This window comes from Galendromus occidentalis, unplaced genomic scaffold, assembly GCF_000255335.2.
Source record: "Galendromus occidentalis unplaced genomic scaffold, Mocc_1.1 scf7180000077185, whole genome shotgun sequence".
In the NCBI taxonomy this organism is placed as follows: domain Eukaryota; kingdom Metazoa; phylum Arthropoda; class Arachnida; order Mesostigmata; family Phytoseiidae; genus Galendromus; species Galendromus occidentalis.
In genome coordinates, this window is record NW_003805173.1 from 229,760 (window position 1) to 255,130 (window position 25,371).

Sequence of the window (25,371 nt, forward strand, 5' to 3'; positions counted from 1 at the left end):
GTGTTTGGCCGCAGAAGTTTACTTCAAACGTCAGGGTGTGAGTAGAATCCAAAACTTTCGGGTTACGTTCAAGGAATTCGCATGGATATTCATACGAACGTACATGAAACAGAGTATGTCTTATCGTTTAGGGAATAGAACACATAAGCCCAGGACTCGATGGAGGTGGCTTCCATTGATCATATTGACAGCCAATTTTTTTTCGCCGCGAGGCTCTCATCGCTCGCCTCTTCCACAGGAAATGTGCTGCGGTACTGAGCGTTTCAACAAGATGCTGGAGGAGTTCGGCGAAACACTACTGAAAAGGAACGAGAGAGCCAAAGCCACCCAGAAACCTTACGAAAGACCGAAACGCAAGCCCCACATCTGTATGCACTTCAAAAAGAAACCGAAAGTGATGCATCATAGGCACGACCAGAAGTTCACGAAACCGGTCTTGGTCCTAACGAGTGAAGACAGCGATAGTAGCTCCGAGAGCGATTGGTGCAGCTCAGATGACGAAGAGAATTTGACTGAGCTCGAAATCAAGAAACAGCATCCGTATCGTTTACACGAAGAACTCTGGTTCAATGACTCCGGAGAGGTGAGGGATGGAGCGAGCGAGCAACGTTAACCCTTATGTACGCCCCCAGCGAATTCGCTGCGAGCTAATTCGATCCTCCACATCTTCCAGATGAACGACGGACCATTGTGCCGCTGCAGTATAAAATCTCGCCGGTCGGGTATCCGTCACAACTGTTTCCCAGGAGAAACGGCGCCGAACCCGGCTTGTGACCCGAACCTGAACAATGCGGATAAATTATTCCATTATCGCATTTTTATCAGTCCTAAGACGAACTTTGTGCTGAAGAAATTCCCGACTGTGATCAAGCACGATAAGCAAGAGTATATTTTCGAGGGATTCTCACTGTTCTCGCATTATAAGCTCCCCGAGAATTTGCCCTCTTGCCGGATAATCCGTTATAACATAGAGTATTTGATCGCCTACATTCCCGAAGAGTGCCCGGATAACTTCACTGTGGGAGGGCTCGATCTGCTCACAGAATATCTATTCAAAGAAATACTCGAGCTCGTCGATGTGAATTGGAAGCTCAACGACCAAGATGGGGGTTGCCCCCAATTCCACTTGATGCCGAGATTCGTTCGGCCGCTGGTTGAGAAGGGCAAGGAACTTCTCTCGCTCAACTACGTAATCCATCACCTCCTGAGGAATAGCAAGCCCCTAGTCCCGGCGGAAGCAATTCCGCGTCTCGTGAGGTTCTCCGACAATGACTACATCGACTATGTCGAAACAAATGTCAAAGCTCAAATTGTTGTGAAACCCGGAATGAAACCCTGTGCAATGAGAGTCGATCAGCTAGACCGGGAGAACTCGCTCGAAAAAGCCACCGAGTTCCCGGAGATCATCCACTTCGGCATGCGTCCCGCTCAACTCAGCTACGCCGGGAACCCGCAGTATCAGAAAGCGTTTAAAGATTTGACGAAATTCAAGAAGTATCTCGCCACGAAACCGAGGGTCGATTATCGAGACAAGGCAAAGCTTGCCAAAAAAGAGAAAGCTGTCATGGAACTGAAACAAGCCAAAGATCTGAAACGGGACGTGACCGTCGTCGCGAGTTCCGCTGGATTCCTCCGGACAGGAATCCGATCAGACGTAGTTCAGCACGCCCTCATCATTCCGGTGCTGATTGGGCATCTACGATTCCATCGGTCCCTCCACGAATTGGAGAAAAATCTCAAGCTCAAGTTCAACGACCGGCTTCTGTTACAGGTGAGGATTCCGGAGTTTCGGGACTCCTTCTCCTGCGTCGGCAGGGCTCAAATTTTTTCCTGACAGATATATTTCCTCATTCGCAGCTGGCGCTCACGCATCCGTCGTACAGGGAGAACTTCGGGACGAATCCAGATCACGCGCGAAACGCCATGAGCAACTGCGGAATGCGTCAACCGAAGTATGGGGACCGGAGAGTCTTGTATTTATACTCGAGGAAACGAGGTAAGATCAATATACCCCGTTAAGGGCGCTCGCGGAGCAGCCGTCATTCTTGCTGTTGTTTGACGTAAACTCCGGATTTCGAGGGCTAAGCGTGTCTAAACCGTCGCTTGGTGCTGACTGATCCATGAAGTGACCGACCAAACGACCTGCACGCATGGGCACGTTGACTGGACTCCACAAAATCTACCTGTCGCTCCGAGTTTCCAACATTATGGACTAAAGTTGGGGAGGACTGTACAATGCGAGCACCAGTCCACTCATATTTGGTCGCATAGTGACTTCCAGTCGTCAGGAATCTGCAGTAGGATAACTTTGACGATGACCAGGATGGTTGCAATCTTGTCTGTCATGACTGCCTACAACAACTACTGATACCACTCCAATATTCCTCTCTGGACCCGATACCAGGCTCTGTTTCGTTTCATTGGCATCAGAAGTCTGGCATCGGGATCCTTGGGGAGTACGATCCTGCGAGGCCGAATTCCGGCGGTCTCGGGACTTTGTCTCCTCACGCCCCGTGGAAATTCAGCCAATGTGAGATTGCTTTCTCCGCCAAATCTGCTGCTCGGCGGGCCTCGGTCTACATCAGTGGGCCTCGGATTTCTCACCAATAATTGCTCTATGACCTCTATTTTTCGAGAGTTTTGAGTGACCTCCCGTAGAGCTTCTTATCGAGTTAGTTTCGCCTTCTTAGCTTGATAATTTCGCCGTACTTACAACCACTCGCACCGACTCATATCGAGCGGCTCAATTTCCTCTGGTGAGACTATCGGATCGAAAACGAAAGTTGGGGAAGGGAGGTCGTATGTGAGTGTGGGGGCAGCCATCCGAGGCTGGTGGATACTATTCGCCGGATAATTTGATTCGGAAGGTTCTCGTCGGGGAATCAGGGTCCTCAATTGAGGTTGTATGTGCCAGTCGATATTCAAGCGATTGCAGTGGCGCCCACCTCGCACCGGTCCCCTCTCTCAACGCGGCAATGATCGCCGCGAAAAAAGTTATTCGGAGACCGGGATCGCTGCGCGATCACCTGTACCTAGCCTAAACTGATGAGCCAGAGGAGAGCTATCGAAAGAGCTGTAATTTCAATCTGCTCTCACAAGGCTCGAAATATCTTGCGAATAGAGTTTCTCGAGGAGGAATGACGACCTAAAGGATATGCTATTCAGGGATCAAGATGCTCTTGTCCATCATGTCTCGTTTGGCGAAGGACATCGAAACCGCATCGACAATGCACCATTACGAACGTCTCGAGTTCCTGGGCGATGCCGTTATCGAGTTCCTATCGTCGATACATCTGTTCCACATGTTCCCCGAGGTCGAAGAAGGGGGGCTGGCGACGTACAGAGCGGCGCTTGTGCAGAACCAGCATCTGGCCATCCTCGCCAAGGTTCGTGGAAAACACACCCATGTCGCGCGATCCGGGGTTCCTCTCTCGTCGGAGAGAGGCTGGAATCCCACTCGTCTGAGGAAAACCTGCATCTTGACTCCCTATTTCGTTAATGCTTCAGAAACTACAACTCGATGAGTTCATGCTCTACGCCCACGGTTCCGACCTTTGCCACGATTTGGAGCTGAAGCACGCGATGGCAAACTCCTTCGAAGCATTGATGGGCGCAATTTTCCTCGACCACGGCATCAATGAAGTCGATCGCGTCTTCGGGGAAACTCTCTTCGGCCACGACCCCAAACTCCTGGTCAGGTGGAGGAACTACAGTCGACATCCCCTCCAGCTCCAGGAGCCGGACGGCGACCGTCACTGGATCGAGCACTATCCGATATTGCAGAAAATGACCGTTTTCGAGAAAAAAATCGGAGTCGAGTTCACCCATATCCGTCTGCTCGCCCGAGCCTTCACCCACCGTTCCGTCGGATTCAACAATTTGACACTGTAAGTACCATTTCATAACCATTTCACATGAACATGAGAAGCGCGTCCCGCAGCGTGAGCCCTGAACGTGTCCCGGAGGAGTCGATTTCCTCAAACTATAGCTTGATACTGACGCTTGAGGATTTTGCAGAGGCTCAAATCAACGACTGGAGTTCTTGGGAGACACGGTCCTCCAACTTGTTTCGTCGGAATATCTCTACAAATTTTTCCCTGAACATCATGAGGGTCATCTGTCGCTGTTGCGCAGCTCCATCGTCAACAATCGTACTCAATCGGTGGTACACGACGATCTCGGTAAGAAGCTAGATCTGAGCTTGTGGGAGCGGGGGATACTTATTCCCCACGGTTACTTTGGGGACGGACAATGGGGAACGGTTTCCTCATCGATTGCCGCTCAATTTCAGGAATGTTGGAGTGCTCCCTATATCCTTCGTCGGCGAGCGGTCTGAAAATGAAAGATCGCGCCGATATCCTTGAAGCCTTCTTGGGAGCGCTCTACGTAGACAAAGGCTTGGAGTACTGCCGTCGATTTTGTCAGGTTGTGTTCTTCCCTCGCCTTGAGCAATTCATCCGCAATCAAGACTGGAACGATCCGAAGTCTAAGCTCCAACAGTGCTGTCTGACACTGAGGCACATGAGTAACGGACAGCCAGAAATTCCGCTGTACAAAGTGATAGACTCGAGCGGGCCCACCAACACGCGACGGTACATCGTTGCAGTCTACTTCAGAGGAAAGCGGATGGCGACTTCTTCCGGACACAGTATCAAGTAAGCGATCGCGAGAGGTTCATCGCCTCTGAAGGGGAAGGAATCGAAGCGCTTCCCCCTGATTCGAGCGTATTCTCATGCAAAGTATGAATTTCAGGGATGCTCAATACCAAGCTGCCGCACTCGCTCTCGCAAACTACAAAGAATTTTTCAATCATCGAGTTGTCGAGGACATCATCAAGGGGTCGAGTAACCGCGAGGATCGCAAACGGGACGATTCCAACAGAAGAGAAGAAGACAGAGCAGCATCGTAGGCTCACCGGAGTGTTGGGGACGAGGATCTCGGTGGACAGAACTTCGCCCCTGGAAGAAGACCGCAGAGAGTTGAGATGTTTGCGATTCAATCAAGACGGCATCTAGTGGCCACTGTGAAGGTTAATCGTACAATGATAAGGAGATTCATTTATCGCCCGCACAACCTCCCCCACAAAGTGTATCTCTCAAAGTGCGCGTCTCAGACGTCTCGCGGACACTCACCTCTGGCCCCATCAGGATTTGAATCCTCCTGGAGGAGAGGGTTCGGTGACTCCACGTGCAATGTCAACAAGCTTTCTTGGGGTTTCCTCAAGGCGAGACCCATTCCCCTGAGAAATTAATTGCGGCTGTAACTTATAGGACGGTCCCTTTCTCCCACTAGGGTAAGACTATCATGGAATGGGGAGTCGATTTTTCAGCCCGACTTTTCGCGAACGTACGGTTCCTTTCCTAGGACCAGCCGCCGATGCAGGGATAATCATTGCCCCGCTCAGTCAGTCCTAATTCACGATTTTTGAGTGAGAATCGCAGATTCGCCGGCTCCGAACTCCGGTTTTGTCCTTCGAGTTGGGAATGAAGTGTTACAAGCCCAGTTTTCCGTGATGGATATCTTGTCGGTTGGTGTTGAGCCAGCTTCTTGAGTTCGAGGAGGATACTTTGTAACGAGCGAATTGATTAGCAATCATGAATCATAATAGAATGGTATAAATAAAGTAAGAAAGAATAATCGTCGAGCACTGAATAAATGATGGATGTATACGGAGTCTTCTTGAGCGCTCATGTTTTGAACTCCTGAATCGACCATTCGAAAACTCCAGAGCCTTCCAGGGCATGGTCGCGTCGCGATTCACGGCTCATGACGCAAGACTCCCGGCGCGGCAAAGCCTCTCCGGAAGCGACAGATTCGAATTGGATCAGAATACGACTCGGGCTTCCTCATTTTCAGTGACACCCGGTGGATCATCATCTTTATTCGGTTTAGAAGGACATTTAGGTACGTATTTACAAACAATAAACTCGGTTTGGGCCATCCACTCGGAAGGCGAGGGCTTCTCTCGTACTACATTCAATAAATGGGTGGGCGCAGAGTAATTAAAAGAAGCGTCGGTCAGAGCATCTGACCATGGCCACATCACAACTTGAAGGATACATAGAAACAAAATCAAAAAACACTGTCTACCTCAATAGGCATCCTAGTCGACTTGGCTATATTGCAGCTTAAATACAGGAATCTATTCGACGACAACAATCATAATAATGTCATCGGCACCACTTCAGCCACCGAGTCGCTTCGTGGCACCTTGGGAAAAAAGTTCCTAACCACTTGACGTGGTTTTTGTCCTCCCACGCGAAAGATTTAGGGTTCGACATTGTTAAGGTATCTGAGGTTCGATCCTCCTCATCGGCTTCACATGATTGATCGACATCGAGTTGTATCAGCTCCTTATAATGACTCTGGTAATTGCACACGGATTCCGAATCTGTGAATTGGAATGGGGAGCTCCTACCTACATTTGCCTAAAAACCATTAAACGCATCAGTTTCATCTTCTTCGTCGACGCTCGACGGATGAATACTCGGTAACGCCTTTGCCTCCTTCCAATGAGGTATGAGCTGAGATCTCGATCTAAAATCGTTGAGAAATAAAGGAGAAACAGACGGTTGTATTGTAGAGTAGCCGTAACATCTGCTGCCATAACCAGCGGGAACAATAATTCGCTTTGTCACATCTCCTCGACAGTGATCTTCGTGGTCTCCCTGCCCACAATCCACGCAGAGGCGGTCTATCGATTCGTGATCAGAGCATTCCTATCGACCGATCTAAGAACAGGCGATCTGGTCGCTCTTAGGGTGTTCGTCTATTGGCTTTCGGTGTTCGGTAGATCCACGGTCGCCTCGGATAGAGATCCCTTTTCGAGGAGAGTTTCTCTGAGTGAGTTGAAGAGTTTTTGTTGGAACTCGGGCTTCAGGAGCATGATTTGAGCTAAAAGTTTCTTCGGATCCGGGGCTCTGGAAACGAAGACGATCAAAATGAGATTTCCTTCCGGTATGCCTTCACTCTTCTAATCGGCTCACGGACCCGTACACGTCTTTTACGTGAGCGTGATCCCCACCTGATGAACGAGTCATAGTAAACGTTGACGAACGTGGCCATGAGAATCTGACAGTCGAAGCGATCGACGATTCCTCCATGACCGGGAATAACATCTCCGAAATCCTTGATTTTGAAAGCACGCTTGAATCCACTGGCGAAAAAGCCTCCAAACGGTCCGATGATGGAGCTGAACAGGGACATCGCGATCGAATGGATTACGAACGGGTAGGTGGTTACCTTCAGACGGAACTGCAAACAAGATCGGAGCGTGAATCTCGAGCGTCGTCAGCATCTCCCCAAGCCGTACAGGGTGAACATGGAGATCGATCGGTCGGAACCTGGAGGAGTCCAACGCCTTGCGAAAACTCACCACCTTCGAGAAAATGCCCATCCAGCCCGGCAAAGTGTACTCTTGGAGCTGGAACAGGTAGGATGGCTCGCAATCCATGTTCGTTGAGTCGGAGACGCTGTCGTATGCGATCGGACATACGAAATACGGGAAGCTGCACAAAACATGAGACAAGAGCGCGCCGAGAATCACAGTAGAGATCCCTCCGCCGATGAAACCTTCCCAGGTTTTCTTAGGACTCAGCTTTATGAGGGGTGTCTTGCCGAAGAAGAATCCAAACACGTATGCCATGATATCATTCGTGATAATCATCGAAACGGGTACGATGAACCTTAATCACAAACGCGGCGAAGCTTAGAAGCGGTAACACACACAGACGCGCCCGTATTTCGGGTCCCCGCCCCGAGGAACAATGCACTCTCAATTTTTAAATCCCCATGTGTCTTGGAAAGCTCACCAGATCAGGCCTTCGAATAGGTTCTGCACGATCAAATACGATTGGGTGACGATCAGAAGCAGGGTCACGTGAGTCCAGGCGAACAACGAGAACTGGCGCATATAGTACTTTTTGACAAGCGAAAGTACGAACCACACGAAGCCGGTGATGTACAGACAGAAGGAGATGAATCTGCGTATGAGACCTCATTAGGAACATGGCTCTGCGGTAGCTTTAAGAATCAGTTACTCATTCCTAGTTGTGAGGAATTCTGTTTAGCATTATTCCCAAATTCCCATATTTTGCTGCTGTCAAGGAGAAACTATTGCTCCCCAAATGGTTTCAAGGTCCAGAGTCGTGGGAGATCTCAGTAGTCTTAGTTGTCAAGTTGAGTCCATCTGTCAGGGAGTTTCGCTGCGATATCTGTCAACGACCGACCACCCTCCACAAAGAGCTAAAAAGAATCATTCCGAGAATTGCGGAACGTCATACCTGTGGTAAGTGACAAGAAACGACAGGTTTCTCGCCCTGCTCCCGAAAATGGCAAAGTAGTCGACTAGACTCTCTCCGTAGAGGAAGTAGTTGGACGTTATCAGGAAGTACCATGAGAGCGAGCGGAACCACGGCAAGTTATGAACTCGGTAGACCGCGTACCCGATCGAAATGATCTCATGGAAACACTTCACTTGTATGGCCAGAATCTGGAAAGATCGGTTTAGCGAGTTAGCCCTGTTCCGGGAAGAAAACTGCCCAGTGTGATCCCCAGTTTCGATCGTCATTATTCATCATTCATCATCTTAATTATTATCGGATATCTTCACGGTCGCAGTTCTGTTAGGAATAGATGAGACTCTCAGGAACGGTGAGTCGATTGCGGAAAACTCGGACGGAAATCGCGTACATCAAATCTCGAAGGTGACTATAGTCAGGCCGACTCTGACTCATAACATCAGTTGAACGAGGATTTGTTCTAACCAGACACGGCGATTCTCGTCGATCCCATCAAGCGTGGCAACCTTCGCACAGACGTTCTCTCACAGTGACGCGCCTTTGTAGTTCGAATCATGTTCTATATGCTCAAGAATCGACACTACGTTGTCGGGAACGCAGAACATCCGACTGATTATTGTTCGACCCATCGGAATCTGACTAATTCTAGGTTTCACGGTGGTAGGCCCGCCGATTATTTTCTTTAGACGGCGGATGGAGACCGGGAATGAATTTCGACTCACCGATAGCATGATCGGGATAGGTCCGAACCATACGACGAGCCCGAAGGCGGTCACCATGATCCACGTCGAGATGAAGCGGATAATTCCGTTCCTCCATCTAGAAATAGGAAAATTCCGGCTGATTGCGGCTTCGATCTTTGACAATATCCTCGACCGCCCCCTCGATTTTTCTCAACGCGGAGTCACGGATAAATCAGCAAGGAAGAATGCCCACCTATCCGGTAGGCCTGAGAGCCAGTCGTCCAGCAAGGGGAGACCTTTATCAGTTCCCTGCGGCATCTCCTTCGCGATTTGTTCGATTCGGCGTTCTTCAGGAAGCCGCTCATCTTCAGAGAAGTCCGAGTCTTTCCTATCGGTAAACTGCTGAAAAAATAACGAGGGTCAAGGTCAGTGAAAAGTTGCACAACTGATTCACTCCAGTCCACGTCGGATCGAGTTACGTGACACCACAAGGACTCTGTTTGAGAAGCAGTTCTTAGTTTGCGCTTTCGGGCTTAGTTCGCCTCCCCTCTTGCGTGTAATCGAGTGCTAAATTTTCGGCCGATACTGTCACGTTTTAGCGTTCCGGAATCGAAATCACCGCTCTTCGGACACCCGACTTCCCTCCCGCAGCGTTCCAGGCCGAACCCGGCTATGGCAATCATGTAGCAGCCGAGATATTTATTGCTCATTATCGCCCAGTCGCACGAGATTGTGGCGCATTCAGGATGTTGTGCAGGCGATTTCCTGTCTCCATCGATTCCGAAACTAGCGCTCTCAAATCATGAGCTTTCCTCCTCGGCGATCGAAAGGAAGGGGACGCTCACAAAACCGATAATTCCCGGATCAGACTTGTCACAAATATCCCCGATCGTCAAGTACGGACAGTGGGAAACTCGCTACGCGCACTCATCGTGAAACCATCGATTCGCTGAGAGTTCGAGACATGCGTACGGGAAATTTTCGGATCTTAACATCCGTACGGCTGATCTCGAATGGTGACCCTGACGCAAGTTCCGCAACTCCGGTGATACTCGATGTCCCCCCGTTTTCTCCCACATGATCATACGGCGGAGAGAGCTGCATCCCCTGACTCGAAGAAAATATGACGAGAGGGGCGTACAGATGTTCGCTTTAGCCGAAAGCGCAGGTGTCCACATGTTCCGATCGAAATGCGGAATCGAGAGCTACACGAATCGGATTCGAGACGACAGGAGCGAGCTTCCTTTTTCGGCAGAGCTCGAAAAGCGAGTTGCGAGAAAGCCCAAAATATTTTCCCTCAAAGAGAGGCTCAACGTTTCCACAACTGTTCTGCTTCACGGAAAAGAGTATCCAGATGGAGACTTTATGGAGGGATTCTCTCCGCGGTGAGGCGGTCGAAACAGCGTCTACGTGACATATATCTGCCTATATGGTATTAGGTGCTGCGGTTAGACCTGCGTCAGATGGTGAGTATAGGATGCTCAAGCCATGCAGCCATGAATTAAGAGAAGGGAAAAAGCGAGCGGACAGAGAACTGAAGCGAACCTCAATTGAACTGAACTTACGCCGACACGTTTCAAGATAGGATGAGTCTAAAAAGTAGAAATCACAATTTAGCGGGTAATTGTTGAAGGACTGCTGTAAATGATTTCCGATGTAAGGAAAAACAGGAGGATAAAGATTCCGTCGCAATTCTCCGGGAACTCGTATCATAGAGTCATCGGGTCCAAGGCTGGACTTCGAATCGCTTCAAATAAGGAAGAGTAAGCAACAGAATATAGTCGAGTATGAAACTTTTAGTCATTCGGTTCTCGGGAACTCCATGAGATGAAAAGGCGCGTGTCCGTGGCTCGAGTCGGGTGAGGGATTTCGCTTTCGCCAAATCGATATGGAGCCTGGGGATGACTGACTTGGCGAGGCAATGAACACTCTCCTCAGAAAACCATCAGGCTTAGCCCAAGATACCGGAGGCTAAGTGCACTTGGCCTGCGAGACTCGCCTCGAGGATCCTCGCCCTCGCGGTGCCTAGCGATCATCTCCATTTAGGGAAATGTTCTTCCAACGGAGCAACGCCGACGCGCTGTCTCATTCAGGTATCTATTTCTAGGTTCAGCTAGTGCCGTTTCTAATACTGCATAAGATGTTCCTCCTCCGAGCGGAAGCCCCCCTAAAGGATTTCAACTATCGCTATTATTGTTCGAACATTGGTTCGATCCGACTGAAGATCATGGGGAGAAAATTGAAATTTCCGGTCCTACAGGGAAAAAGATAAACCTTGAATATTAAGCAAGCTTCCTCGGGACTCGATGTAATGCTGAATAAGGACTCGGAGTCGAACCCCTGCACCCCGTCGAATCCGCGTCCGTGAGCTAATTTGCTTTCTGCCTAATACAATTGTACAAGGCAAGACGGAATTCCGTCATACATTACACATCTGCACGAACAAGCCCCGGGAAGCCCCAGTACAACCAAGCCCCGGGAGACCGGGGAAAAATCCGCACGGGCTCATCCTCTTAGGCCTTCGGTCGTCATCGAGCCAGAAGCGCTACTCTCATCTCCAATGCCATCATTGCCGATTGTTGAGCTCATCTGCGCACCTGATTGCATGGACTCGGCTTCCGCAACGACGAAAATGTTTAGACAAACCGCTGCCTGGGATTGTTTCATGCCTCGATTACGTGTCGAGCGGCGCGGGGATTAAGAGTGAAGAGAAGAGCCAGAAGAGCAAGAAAGTACTAATCTCACGATCTAACGCTGGAAAGACCGGCGGCTTCGAAGATTAGCGGAGCGAACATCCGATGGCGCAGACTAGCGTCCCCTCTCGTTCTTCCTCTTTCATTCGATCCATGAAATGAGTGTACCTATATTTTTCCGCCATGTACGATGCTGGCGACCATTGGCCGGACAACGTGGAAGTAATAGGGAAGGAGAAGAGTGCGCACTTGTATAACTGTTGATTCAACAGCCGCGTAACGCGTGCTCTTTTCCGCCTTTTCCCAATCGATTGACAGGTTCTCAGAGAAGCTCAAAATTCTAACCTCGTCGTCAAATAGAATCAGATCAGTGTCTAAAATCGGACCCGCGACCGTATCAGAAACAATTCCGCGATCGTATCGGTCTCCCTCCGGCCTCGCTCAGGCTCGCTCCAGGAGCTCCGCGAGGCCTGACCGATGCTGCGAGATGAGTGGAGGGCAGAGAGATGAGCTCGAGGCATCCCCAGCCGTCGGTGTCGAATATTTTTCTCGCTTTCTGTGCTATTGCCAGAATTGTGTTCTCATACCCGTCACCGTTTTCATACCTTGGGTGCCGCTTCGGATTCTTCACGTTCAGAGTCGCTTGACGCGATGTTGCTCGACGCGGGTACGTTCCTGCGACGGAGCTCCTCCTCCGCGACGGGTCCACTCATGGTTCCGTCAGAGCAGGGATTGCCTTGCTCGTGTGACCACTCACGACGTTTACTCAATAGGACTGCCTATCAGCGACGACTCACTGGCTTTTAGGCGATCGGCGACCCACACGATTGCTGTACAGCTGATCTCTCTGTTTACGATGAGAGCGTTCCGACGACGGCACTGTGTGGACGACCGGACAGACAGGTCTCTGACGGCTTGCAGTGGAGAGGAAGAGCAGCGGCGCCAACTTTCAAAAATGAGCCTTCCCATGAGGGTCTTCCGGCTATGACCCCGGCAGTGTTATTAGAGTTCCTTGATATCAATTGAGGCGACTGACACCGCATGTCTAGATGAATAATTCCGGAGTCCTGAAGAATCGTTTGTCAGAGCCGACGCTTCCTGATAATCCCCTGTCATTGTCTCGTTGGCGGAGCGTGGAACGGGTTCGCAACACCTTCGCCACTCCGCCAATGAGAGATGGAACGAGAGTCCTCCACGTTCGTCGCAATATCGATATGGTTTCGTCAGCAGACAAAGTCGTGAGGCTCGGATCGCGAGCCCGCCGACAATGACGCCATGAGAACAAAGGGCTGATCAATTTCGAGTTTCTCGCTCCACATTCAGCGGTTTCCGAAGTGGTCCATATGGACCCCCGGGGATCCAGGGCGATTCTCTCCATACGATCCCATGGGAGGGGGTCCACAGGCTTCACGGATCCGATGCTCAGAATACAGGGGAGGGGTCCGCGGGTCGACCGACCCACTGCCCGGGACCCACTGCTCTATATGGGCGAGCACCCACTCAGCATTTCCCGGATTTTCTTTAGCTCAAGTGAATACTCATGTCGATGTCTCAGTCAGATGACTTCCGTAGAATACCCGGGGGCTACTCCTCTGAATTTTCCGAAGCGTTCCCCTTGACTCTTTTTTCTTCCAGCTTTCCCATCGTCTTCTCGGTTTCGTCCTGAGTATTCCCCGGAGTTATTGGGGCGTATTGACCAGCTCTACGTGTATCATTCCGAGTATGCATGACTCCGAGTACTATCCCGATTGAAGCTAGCTGAAGGTACGCTTGGTCGATTGACCTGATTCCGTTTTGATCTTCCATCCGCGAATATGTTCCATCCCTCCCATACCGGAGGCGAATGGATTTTCAATCTCAGATGACTAATCGCCCCAACTGCGTCGGAAGTCGCTCGTCCGTGATAGGGTCTCTCTCCGGATACGGGGTAGTGCGTGTACATCGATACGTTTCACCAAGCAGCGATGAATTTTCAGGATCAAAGTAGGCACTAAAGAATCAAAACTTATACAATATACGCAGACATCTGCAGAGAGACAATCCTCTGATGGACTAGGCTCCTTCGATTGCGAGAGACGATTCGGCCATTCATCGCGATGACGCCACCATTCAATCCGCTCGAATACGGGGACATTCGACCCAGATGGAGCGAACGGCATTCCGGTGGCTGATTGACACCGGAACAGATTCGGGAACATGCTTCGGGAAGCGGCGAGTGTGAAGGTCAAAGGGAGACCTAAGGGACCTATGCTCCAGCTTCAGAATAATACCTCAATCTCTTGCAGCAGACTATGATATCACCCACATCAGGAACTATCACTATGAAACGCCTTCACGAAGGATTGAAGGAAAGGATGCCGAGCGAATCGCGGAGGAGGTTGATCGGCGATTCGTATCTGCCGGAGCTCACTCAGCGCGGATAAAATGAGGAGTAGATCCAGTATTTAATTACCGGCTGGCGTGCGAGCTGTTCTCACGCGCGGATGTCGGACCTGGGCCGGCTCTTAGACTTTATGCCTACTGGCTCGATCGAGTGCATTACGAGAATAAACGGAGCTAGGAAACCGACGTGCGGCATGGCTTGGATACGTGCGCAACCACGCTAATCCGAAAAGGTAATCGTCATACGTGCTTCACAATCCTAAGGAAGCGAGCGAGCTCCGAGGAGATTGTTCCTCGACACGCAACTCATGGCTCGGTCAAGACCGACCGCGTTCAGCTCGGAGTAAGTACTGCGACACGTCACGGAGGACAGAACTCGGGTCCGACAGAGGAATTTGGACCATTCTTGATGTCGGGTCGAGCGGAAAACTCGCTCAAGATGGACCATCGGAGCGTGCATACGGGCAATTAAGCACAGACCTGTCGAAAAGCTGCGTCAGAAGTCCCCTTGCTCGTTGGAGAGTAGTCTCTGCAGGCTTGGGGGAAAGTCTTCGCGGCGTTTTCAGACGGTAGACTTGCCTCTCGCGGAAAGAGTCCCCCCGAGTATCGGCAAGTGGCTCCTGGTCGGGAATCGTTCAGCCTGAGGGCAGAGACGGGAGTGACAGCAGGGGGAGACCTCCATTGGAGAGCAGCAGGTTGGTGGAGCTCCTCGAATCCGGAGGCGGGCTACCCCCGTGGTTAGTCCCGGCTTCGGAAGGGTTTATCGTCGTTTCTATCGAGCTGGAAACGAAAAAAGCGAACCGGACTGAGCTCAAGTCAAGGATAACTCGGGCCTCGATCCCCGACCGCGAGCCGCGAGCGTCATACGATGAGCGAGAAACGCATCCCTTAACCTTATTAATTAGTCTTCGTGTGGCAGATCAGTGTTTTGCGATATAATCGTCCCCCGATCCACTGGGATACTGAGCGAGTGAATCATCAATGGGAGCTGCAGAGCTCGAGGTCAATAAGCTCTGACTGAACAGAAGCTCAGAATACAAGCGCTCTCTCTGATCTATTCAGGGTAGAGGGTTCACACTGGTCTCGACCCCAATCGTATGCTTCTACGACGGCTGTGGACTGTGGAATCCATTCACTGTCGATTTTTCAGGATCTGAAGTCATGGACCGAGTGTTCGAGTATCACGGGGCTTCGGTCCATTGAGCGGAGAAGGAAGCGAGGGTCTCTCATGGGCCTTATGTCAAAGGAGGGCCGATCCGCCCCTTCTTGTTTGAGCCGTGCAAATGAGCTTCGGTGCGAGAAGCCTTAAGTTCCGTGAAAATTGGGAGTTCCAGCTCTCCCGTTGGACATCCCGGTGCTCCGAAAGCTCCGATTCTCGCAATTGAGCACAACCCCGAAAACAGAGGTTTCCCGCCGCCGGAGAATCCCGATGCCGGTAGGAGGGGCCTGAGCCGTTGCGAACGTGCGAACCAACAATGCGTTCAGGCGGCGCGCTCTTCAAATCATGCGCGAGTCTCTCCCCGCACGCTGGGAGTCCGCAAACTTCGTAGAGCTACGGGCTCAAAAATTCAGCTATCGGGCACTCTCTTACCGAGCACTGAGAGAGAACTCGGCGCCTTCATGGCATATCGAACATGCTGGTCGAAGCTGTCGGACCAGTAGACATTCGAGCCGGTCAAAATGGCCAAAATGGCGTGTCTTGAGATAGGGCTCGATCGATCATCATCCGGCCTGGATATGAACGGTCGAAACTATTCGAAGCCTCTCTTTGATCACCAACGAGCATGAAGAGACGGAGCTTGTAAGAACAGGAGAGACCGCCCGGAGTGAGGATCATCGACATCATCGCCTTCATTTTTGCACAATTTTACCCCGCGTTCTCTCTGTCCGCGTGTCCCCGTAGAGCAGCAGATGTTCGATGGAACAATAACTCAAGTCAACGCAAAAGCGTCCCGGAAAGAACCTTCAGGCATAGGTTTGAGCAAACCGAATTCCGAGCTCGCTCCGCCTGACAGAGCTCGACAGCCGGAAGCCCGCTAGTCGCATGGCCTACGAGAGCCGCAGCGGAAAGAGCTTCTCCTCGGTACTGCTGCTGCCGCTGCCTTAGGAGCGACGACTCCGCCATATTTGTTTTTGCCGGAGTCTTTTTGCCGTCGCTCGATTTGTTAGTTTGTGTTTTCCGTCAATTGGTGGCATATCTCATCGGGCAGAGCACACTGCAATCGGGTCATGCTATCGAAAATGGATCATTTGTGAGACTCGAAGCACTTCACGCAGACCAAACCTAGCGGGAGTTTGTCCACATCTTCAAAGTAAGCCAAGTAGTTTGATTCGTTTCACATGTTTAGCGGTATGGGTGATTCGCTATTGCGTGTCGTGCTTTTGACATTCACGTCCGCTCCCTGGAGTTGCGCCTCCTGGTATTACAACGGGGTTCTCGACCAGTGGTCGGCGTTCGCTGCGATCCAGGAGGGCAATCGGATCATTCACAGTCGGCTCAAGTTTCCGCACATCCCGGATGAATGCGGCGAAACTTTTCGAGTGGAACTAGGACTCTCCACTGGAATTTAGTCTGATGATGAATCGCCGGGGAACGACGGGCGCTGTCAGAGCCAATCGAATTGACGTGAGCTCTCTACGATTTCCGAATTCGGCTCAATCGATAGCGGGGCTATCCGGGAAGAGAAAAGCTCGGTCAGTCTTTGTCAACTCGACAGTTCTCTCAGCGACTGTTCATGCAATCTTTCGCAGTGGATCTCCTCTCAGGAGTCCCTCGCTGACTCTCTTCTCGGACTTCCACGGTCAAACTCCCGAAATTTAGTCGTTCTCTTGGTGTGCCGCTACCGTTAGTGATTCCTTACGGCTGCCACCTCTATACCTTCTAAAGTGGTTGCATTCCAAATTCTTGGGCAACGATCCGGGCACGATATCAGATATGGCCGCGATCTGATCGTGACCGACACCTGTCTCGGATCGAATCAGTCAAGTTCCATGATATGGATGTGACGATCTTTCCGTGGCGAAGAACCCGTGGGTCTGGAAAGGCCGGGGAAGACCGCTATGGCGGAGAAGCGGTTCCTTTTCGCGGGATTTATTCGGGGGCGTCTTTCCCCGAGGCCCGTTTGTCAAAGAGACTACATTCATACTTTGAGCGTTTTGCACGCTATTTGCGGGGCGACGCACGGTGATCGATCGACTTTTCGTGGATATGAATTGAAGTCTGCAAATGAATTTCATGCCGGAAGCTTCCCGGCTCTTCTCCCAAGATTCTTCCTCGCGGTGGGAGTCAGCGAACGAGCCATCGTGCTCTTGTCTTCCCGCCGGTGCTTTTTATAAGTCTCACGGTGAATTCGGCTTATGTAGACCAGTGGGTGAAGAAGTGTCTCACCCGATGATTCGTCGTTTCCGAGAGCTTGTGCCTCCTTCGAAAATAAATCCGATCCGAGAATTTAATCTCTTATTTTCCGTACAGGGCGGACGGGATGTCGTCGTGTCAACCCTATCGTGACTTCCGCAAAAAAGACAAAGCGCCGTCTCCCGGTGCAGGTGGCGGAGGAACTCTGGCGAGTCAGGGGGCCCCGACGAAGCGAGCTGTCGGTCGCGTGAATCGCTTCGGCGTCACGTCATTCACATCGATCCGGGACAGCGAAACGGCCAAGGACGACGCTTATTCCTTCGATGAAGAACCGAACTCGGGTAAGTTGCTCCGAACCAGATTTCTCTTCACCCTGCCGGTGGATGTGTCGTTGCGCTTGATTAACCCCGGGCCTCGCTCCCGAACCTCCGAAATATTCGAACTCTGGGAATTCCAGGCACGCCATCACCTGCCTCGACGGAACAATCGGCATCAGTTCCTCGACAAGCTAAGCCCAAGAAATTCTTCAAAAGTCGTAACCGTAACAATGACGCTGTGTTCGATAGCTTGTTCTCGGCTCCGCAAGCGCAGGTTAAGTCCTCCCCTCTCGCCGGGAGCAAACCGGCTTCACCGGCCGTACCAAGGTAAACTACGCGACCAGGAACTCGTTCGTATTGGTCGAGCTCACGTATTGACTCGAATCTGGAGTTCTATGTGGTGCCCATGTGTCATCCGGCGTTTCGATCCCACAGCCCTTTATCTTCGGCCAACAAATCGAGCTCGTCGTCTCCGTCGCCCGTGTCAGACTCGCCCGGCTCTCCCGTGGTAGTGGCGAAGCCGCCGATCGTAGCTCCAGCCGAGGTCCAGGAGACTCCGGTTCCGAAAAGCGAAAAACCTGAAAATTCAGCAGACGACGATCCTCCATCGACTGTTAGCAGGAGAGCGCCGACGAAATCCTACAGCCGTAAACGGGGCGCCGCTGCCCTCTCAACATCTGAGAACAACGTTGAAAACGGTTCGTGTTCTCCTCCTCGATGAGGGGCTCCGTCACATCGGGGGAGCTATGGTCCTGCCGCGAAACCGCGACGTTCGATCTAAAGACGCCTCAGTCAGAATAATCACGATTACGATAAGTTCGTTTCATTCCGCAGACGCGAAGGTGAAAGAAGCGCGGACAGAGACACCCTACATCGAGTACGAGAACCCTTTGTTGAAGAATCTCAATGTCAACGAAATCGCTGCTTCCACACCTGCGGCGCCGCCAGCGGCCGAGATCAAGAAAGAAGAGAAACCCGGCGGTCGTAAGACGTTCTTCAAAAGCAAGAAAACCGATCCGGCAGCTGCCAAAGCGAATGCGGTATCGAGGTATAAATTCTTCAACAACAGCGTCGCCGACGAGGAGGACCTCGGTGAGAAACCGCCAGCGGAGCCTTTTCTTAAAAAAGAAAATCCTCACGTCGACGCAGCTGTTTTCGATGATGAGTTCGCGGCACCCGCTCCACCGGAGGTAAGGAACAATTGCAAGGTTCTCCGAAAACGGAGCTCCGTCAGAATGCCAACGAATCCCACTCCATTGGAAAGTGGCGAAATTCGGCATCAATCATTTGCAGCCTCTGAATTCATTCCATTGCGAATTCATACACTGAGCGTCCCATAGCGCCGGATCGGGCTCGATGAGAGTTTGTGATTCTGCCATTTCAGATCAAGTCGTATGCCAAAGTTCGGAATGTGAAGAAAGCTTACGAGGTGCACGAAATCGGCGAAGCCCAGGAGTTCAACGACGACGTTGAATATTTGCTGGAAAGCGTCACTCAGACCAACTCATTGGTGTCGAGATGTCTTTCAGTTTGTTCCCTTGCCAGCAAATGCATGTCGGCACAGTTTCGAGTTCATCTCCGCGCTCACGGTGTCATGACAAAGTTTTTCGGTACCGTCAAAGACGCCCCGAAACACCCGGTGAGTGTCTCGTACTCCTGGAAATACGAATCGAGTTCTTATCGTTCGACGTGCAGCGGACCCGAGCTCGCAGCGTTTCCCCGAGCTCCTGGCGAGAGTTCCCGCTGAAAAATTCCCCTCTTTATTCACAGTCTCTGGCTTTGTGCGTGTCGGCTCTGTTCTTCGTCTTGTCTCAGGACAGACTCACCATGGACTTGGAAGCCTCGACCCTCGCCATTTTACTTCAACTCTTCGAAATTAATGACGACGCTGGCGAGGGCAACCACAAGGAGAAGGTTTTCCAACTCTGTGAACAGATCCGCAGGAAGGGTTTCGCCAAGCATCTGGACATGAACCACATCACTTCCAGCAGTCTCGCCCTCGAGACATTGCTCAGTCTGACGTCTCGACGCGCCGGAGAATGGTTCAAGGAGGAGCTCAGAATCCAAGGAGGTTTGACGCATCTGGCGAACCTTGTCTCGCAAGTGATGAATTCCCTAGACGTGCCTCATTGGGGTGTGATATTCGAACCATCCGGCCAACAGCTGGAAAAGCTAAAGAAGATCGATCGCGTTCTGCGGGTCCTCGAGAACGTTACTTTCGGAAACTCGGCCAACCAAGAGTACCTTATAAAGTTCCGCAATGGCGTCGTTATGAACTTCTGCGCCGATTTGATGAATCTTTGTTTTGAAAACATCGAGTACCACAAAGTACTCAACGTGAGCGACGAATCCGCGCCTGAGGGACAATCGATTACGGTGGCACTTCAGAGAGCTGAGGGACCCGGACCAGTCTTTCTTTCCGTTATGCTTTCACTTCTGAAAGTCATGCTCAACGTAACTCATGAAAACGGTAAGTTCGCCACGCCGACAATTATGGATCAAAATAAAAATTCTAAATCGTCGACCAGGTCGATACATCGGTTCCGAGAGATTGAGAGGAACAGCTGGGGTCTGACGCTTCCGTCGAAATTGCAGATGAGTCCAGCGATAATTGGGGCTCCAGGGACCAGACGATGCGGCAGCTACTAGAGTGTATGCTTCACATACCGTACAGTCTGGATGCGGGTATACGTTTCGATGTACAACTTTTAGCGCTGGGTCTGACTATAAACATTAGTGAACATTCCCCGAAACTGCGGGAATGGTTGTTGAAGTCGAAAGTTCGAGTCTCTAGCGAGACCGAACTCACCACGAAGCACAATGCGTTCTCTGCATTGGTTGATGTGAGTACAACCCGTTTTTTGAGTCCGGAGTGAACTCGAAGAAATCTCCGATTCGTTTCCGAGGTCAGCATAAAGGAATTCTCGCTCTTATTACAGCTTTTCAAAGAGAAACAAGTGGCGGCAGCAGCTTCGGAAAACCAGACCAATGAGATTTTGGACAACCAGGAGGAGAAAGTCAAGCAGCAAGAAATGAAACGTCTCGAAGATCGCACGGCGAAAGATGTGAACGATAAAGAGAGAGATGCCGCCGATGATTTGGAGGAGACTATCCGCAAAGCCATTCAAAAAGTAAGACTCTACATATATCGCAATGGGAGGGATTTTCCAATCTGACCATCGACGTGCACAGATTCGGAGTGGCTCGACTGCCTATGGGACGGGTCTTTCGGAGAACGCAGAATCAAAATAAGTCGTACCGTTCTTCTTCCAGGCCGGAAAACACATGGAGCACAGCATTGTTTCCGCATACCTCGCTCTCATGTTGGGTTGTGTGATCCAGGGGAACGCCGAAAGAACAGCGGCCCTCAAAGAGCTCAATGGTGGAAATTTGCAGTCGTTCATGCAAGCTCTGAAGAAGTTCCATGATTTTATAGACCTCACTGTAAGTTCTCTCCGTCTTGACATCGCGGTAGAATCAGCCGCCCCGGCAAGGATGACAGATTGTCGAAAAGATTGTAGAATGATTGATTGTTCCGTTAATGGGCAGGCTGACAAGATGAACTTTTTTCGCAGGGTGTGCTGGGGAACTCGGCACCGCAGAATATCGAGCGCATTCTCAAGGTTCTCGAGACCAGTTAAGGAATTCGACGCTCGCTCCACACCTTACAACTTGTACACAGTCCCACAACGAAAGGATACATGACGCGTCATACGTTCTACTTTGAGATAGTTTAAAGGGATGTTTATTTTCTGAAACAAAGATAAGAGATAGAGTGCCGTTCCGAGCCTCCTGAAGATTGGGTCGAGGCTACGGAATGACCGTGGTCATCCATCAGACCAGAACTTGGGGAGTTCAGTGGGAGAAAGTACCGTTTCTCACGTCACATGAAATGTTTTTCTTGTCGGATTCAGGAGAATCTGATCTTTGTCGATTGAAAGCTGCAGACGATGGCCCAAAACATTTGTAAATATCAGTGTATGGAGAGTGTAGAGGGTCTCAGCGGGAAGCCAATAGGAAAATGTATTGTACACATATTCGATCGTTTGGTTCTGTTCAACCAGGCTTTGTGACAGGATTTATACGTTCAATGACTATTCTACTAACGGCTTTTGAATGGTGTTTGGTTGAGGCTACGTCGTTCACGATCGCTGTAGGCCGAGCAGAACGAATGGATTAATGGGTGTTATAGAAAAGTTGAATCGGTTGCGTAATCACGAGAATGTTTCTCTCCGAACCCCTTCTTCTTGTACATACGGCGAAGGTCGGTCCATGCCGATCCTCAGAAAAAGAGATCTCTAACTTACTTCGGCTGTCGGCATTTTCTATTTTCGGATGCAGTAAAAATCGATGACACCTAGGAGACCCGACTTTTCCTTCTTCCTCATCTTTCACTAGGGTAGACAAGGCGAGAGGCGGGAGACTGATCCAATCGATCGAAGAAAGTATAGGGGCGATCGTAGAATCAAATCGTTCGGCCCATCCGGATCGACGGGATTGTGATCTCGGGAAATATCCTAGATCTTCCATGTGAGCTCCCTTTGCTAGCAAATGATAACAACAGATATTTATGGAAAAATAGGTAATTTTTAATTTAAAAATGGCGACCACTCTCTAGTCGAGTACGTGTACCGTAACGATTTTAATGAGACATCAGAGGGCCGGAGGCCCTCCTTTGCGACTCCTCAGAGTCCGTATGACCCAGTAAGAGGCGACGAGTGCGTTGAGCACGGCCATCATGAGGAACAGGCCGAGGTACTGTTGATTGCGATCTCGGAAGAGCCCTATTCAGAAGAAAAGTTCTCTCAGATGAAAGTATATCATCTATCGAGCTCGCAGATAATTATAACGGGTCGTACCGGATTAGGTGACTCACCGACGAGGGAGGGCTTGACGAGGGTCAAAATCCCCATGCAGAAATTAGCATGTGAAAACGTGTGCGCGAGGTTCTTCAGTCCGAAGTCATTGATCAGAACTATGATGAAAAGGAAAACCCTTGCGCCATTCGCCGCTCCGAGAACGAACGAACTCATCGCGAGTGTCTTGAAATCGTTTGAGTAGCTCAAGCCTAGGAACCCCCCACATTGTGCGACGCTCCCTGTGGAGATCAGATGGAAATTCATTTAACAGTGAGTTTTGCGAGGCTTCGTTCCTAGGAGACGAGGCTTGTGCTCGCATCGAGACCAGTCCCGGCCGCCTACAACATGCGCCGATGTCGTCCTTGGTTCTCCCGAGGATATCCGCCGCCAGGTTTTCTCCGCAGGAGCGGTTCCTCTCCCAATGACATCAGGAATCGGAATTCGAGCGCCTCAGCGTAGATGAAATATTAAGCGTTTACTATCAGGAACCCTCCTCACCCAAGACAAGGAGAATCGAAGGTGACGTGAGCTTGGCATCCGACAAGAATCCCGCAGCGAGCTTGAAAACCATGTCGCCTACGCCGAAAATCGGAACGAGCCAGACGCCTGCATCAGGGACCCCTACGTCCCTGCTGTAGTCGCCATTAAGTTGTAAGAAACTCGAGTAGCAGTCGAAAACGACCCAAAACGAGAAGAAGTTGAGAATGAACTTGAAACTCGTGAGAATTCTCCAGAGAGGCTGCTCCGTCCTGTCGGATCGATTCGTCTGCGGGGAAAAAATGGAATACTGATGAGTTGAGCTTGAAACTCTGCTATTTCCGGCGAAGAATGAGGCAGATAGTATGAGCGGGGACCCCGACATAAGTCCGCGGGTGGTTCGACTTGGCGCGAAGGACCACTCACAGGACCGAACTCGATGGCTTCTTCGGGATCTTTGGCTGATTCTTTGGCCGAATCAACTTCCTCGTCGGTGTCGATTGGCGAAATGCTTAGGGCTAATAGGAATGCTAAGAAGGCTATGCAGCCCAACACCGACAGAGCCGCCGGTGTTCGGAAAGATGCGACGAAATGCTGCATTAGAACCGGCATGAAGAAAACGCTCGTTCCCGCGATCGTTTCCTGTGTGCCTACAGAAAGGTCGGCGGTTGTTACTCCCCGATAGTCACTATTACGATATATGAGGGAATTCAATCTCGACCGGGGACGCTGTGAAGGATGCCCTTTCGGTCGCTGCGTGGAAAAATTTGATAGTGACGTAGATCTTGACGATCGCACCTGATGCTGCTGTCCTCTCTTTCGAGAAATGACCGGCCATGAGAACATTCGCACTGACGTAGATTCCCGCGATACTCGCTCCATGCAGTCCGAGCAGTACTGGAATAAAGACGAATAAAGACTCATTGAAGAGAATTCTGAGAAATTCTCGTATTCGACTGCCATCAGATAAAAGTCGATCGCCGCGCTGCAGGCATTGATCGGCCGCTCGACGCGCTGGCTCACCTGTCAAATGAAGAATGTTTTTGGCGAAGTAGCACAGCCATAAAGTCACGGCGATCATCAAGGTACAGATCCGCAAGATCCAAACGTGGGCCGCCCCCATCCTGACCAGGATCGAGTAGGCGGGAGCTGTGGGAGGCATAGAGAACAAAGTTGCCGAAATGCAATCGTTCGCCGAGACATTACAATATCGAATCGATGGAGTCACCCTAGACGCTAAAGGATTCGGAGGAGTCCGATGAACCTACAGATCAATTGCATGCCACATATGATGGCCGTCACAGGCCAAGAGGCGAGCTCTCGTTCAGAGCTGAAGTCGTTGAGAACGCCTGAAAGATATCGATACCTTGAAACGCCCTGCGCCTCCGCTTTGGTCCTACCCTGGATGTTTCCACGAGATACTTGAATAGAAAAGCAGGTGTCTCCATTTACCGACGAAAATTTCCCCCATCGACGCCAGTGTCATGGAACAGACGAGATGGACAAATCCGCAAGTGATTGCGATCCTCCATGAGTTCCAAGAATCGAAGCCGGTTAGCGGCTTCATCTGGAAAGACGAATTCCAGTGAAACATCATTTTGAGCAGTCCGCAAAAGTGAGCCCATGCATGGATGCACGTTTTCGAGATAGTCCCCGGACGAAGAGATCAAGGGACAGAAAGTAGTTATCATCGCCCCGGATCGGACCGGCTCGAGTACGAATATCGCGGAGGAGTGGGTAGATTGCCTGAGGAATGAATATATCAAAGCTTCTATCGAATGAGTCCTAATTCTCGAACCAGGCCGTAAAGGAGGAGAACTAGTACGTTCAGTGCCAGTCGAGATATTCGGTAGGGAGAGCCAAAAGTTTTTCTCGGAGCCAAGGACGAAATGGGCCCGAACGAATTGAGCTAAAATCAGAAAAGTACGGTCGAGCGTCGAGCCGCAACGCGCTTTTCAATGTTCTCCTCCTGAATACGGCGAGAACCCGGATCATGGAGATATGTATACGAGACTTGCGGCTCTCGGTTTTCACGCCAAGCCATGTCAGACCGAGGCCTACCATGGCCCCAACTACTGATTTTATTGTAAACGTTGCAAAGCAAGATGCTCCTTATACCACGCTCAAGATTGTATATATGTCAACTCGATTCCTGAGCTGGCGAATTGGATTGAGTTATGTGTTCTTCGCTAAATTTATTATCACCGAGTACCTGTGATGGGTTAATAAAAATGTCTCTTAATTGATAAGGATGTGCATCGGATCACATATGTATGTATCGGATCAAAGCAAAACAATTATTGGA

The 25,371-nt window shown here is 50.7% G+C and overlaps 4 protein-coding genes across 4 annotated transcripts; 2 read left to right on the top strand and 2 right to left on the bottom strand.

The window, feature by feature from the left end:
• The first annotated feature begins 286 nt into the window (after positions 1–286).
• Positions 287–4,659, top strand: drosha (ribonuclease 3 drosha). Its single transcript, XM_018638831.2, has 7 exons — positions 287–583; positions 674–1,771; positions 1,858–1,996; positions 3,166–3,386; positions 3,508–3,887; positions 4,018–4,181; positions 4,292–4,659. The coding sequence occupies exons 1-7, from the start codon at positions 371–373 to the stop codon at positions 4,657–4,659; spliced, it is 2,583 nt and encodes an 860-aa protein (XP_018494347.2). The 5' UTR covers positions 287–370.
• Positions 4,660–5,855: 1,196 nt separating this feature from the next.
• On the bottom strand, positions 5,856–12,551 carry Cds (CDP-diacylglycerol synthase). Its single transcript, XM_003741552.2, has 9 exons — positions 12,282–12,551; positions 10,549–10,575; positions 9,237–9,385; positions 9,023–9,119; positions 8,283–8,491; positions 7,812–7,982; positions 7,376–7,685; positions 7,025–7,254; positions 5,856–6,920 (listed from the first exon to the last, which is right to left on the bottom strand). The coding sequence occupies exons 1-9, from the start codon at positions 12,387–12,389 to the stop codon at positions 6,770–6,772; spliced, it is 1,452 nt and encodes a 483-aa protein (XP_003741600.1). The 5' UTR covers positions 12,390–12,551; the 3' UTR covers positions 5,856–6,769.
• A 4,989-nt stretch (positions 12,552–17,540) lies between these two features.
• On the top strand, positions 17,541–22,042 carry wapl (cohesin release factor wings apart-like). Its single transcript, XM_003741578.2, has 10 exons — positions 17,541–17,754; positions 17,871–18,057; positions 18,166–18,428; positions 18,565–18,920; positions 19,115–19,369; positions 19,501–20,200; positions 20,326–20,573; positions 20,670–20,861; positions 21,004–21,174; positions 21,306–22,042. The coding sequence occupies exons 1-10, from the start codon at positions 17,541–17,543 to the stop codon at positions 21,369–21,371; spliced, it is 2,652 nt and encodes an 883-aa protein (XP_003741626.1). The 3' UTR covers positions 21,372–22,042.
• Positions 22,043–22,295: 253 nt separating this feature from the next.
• On the bottom strand, positions 22,296–24,743 carry LOC100909065 (uncharacterized). Its single transcript, XM_029110978.1, has 8 exons — positions 24,519–24,743; positions 24,335–24,415; positions 24,090–24,215; positions 23,865–23,963; positions 23,493–23,716; positions 23,088–23,355; positions 22,607–22,828; positions 22,296–22,514 (listed from the first exon to the last, which is right to left on the bottom strand). The coding sequence occupies exons 1-8, from the start codon at positions 24,661–24,663 to the stop codon at positions 22,384–22,386; spliced, it is 1,296 nt and encodes a 431-aa protein (XP_028966811.1). The 5' UTR covers positions 24,664–24,743; the 3' UTR covers positions 22,296–22,383.
• Positions 24,744–25,371: the final 628 nt, after the last annotated feature.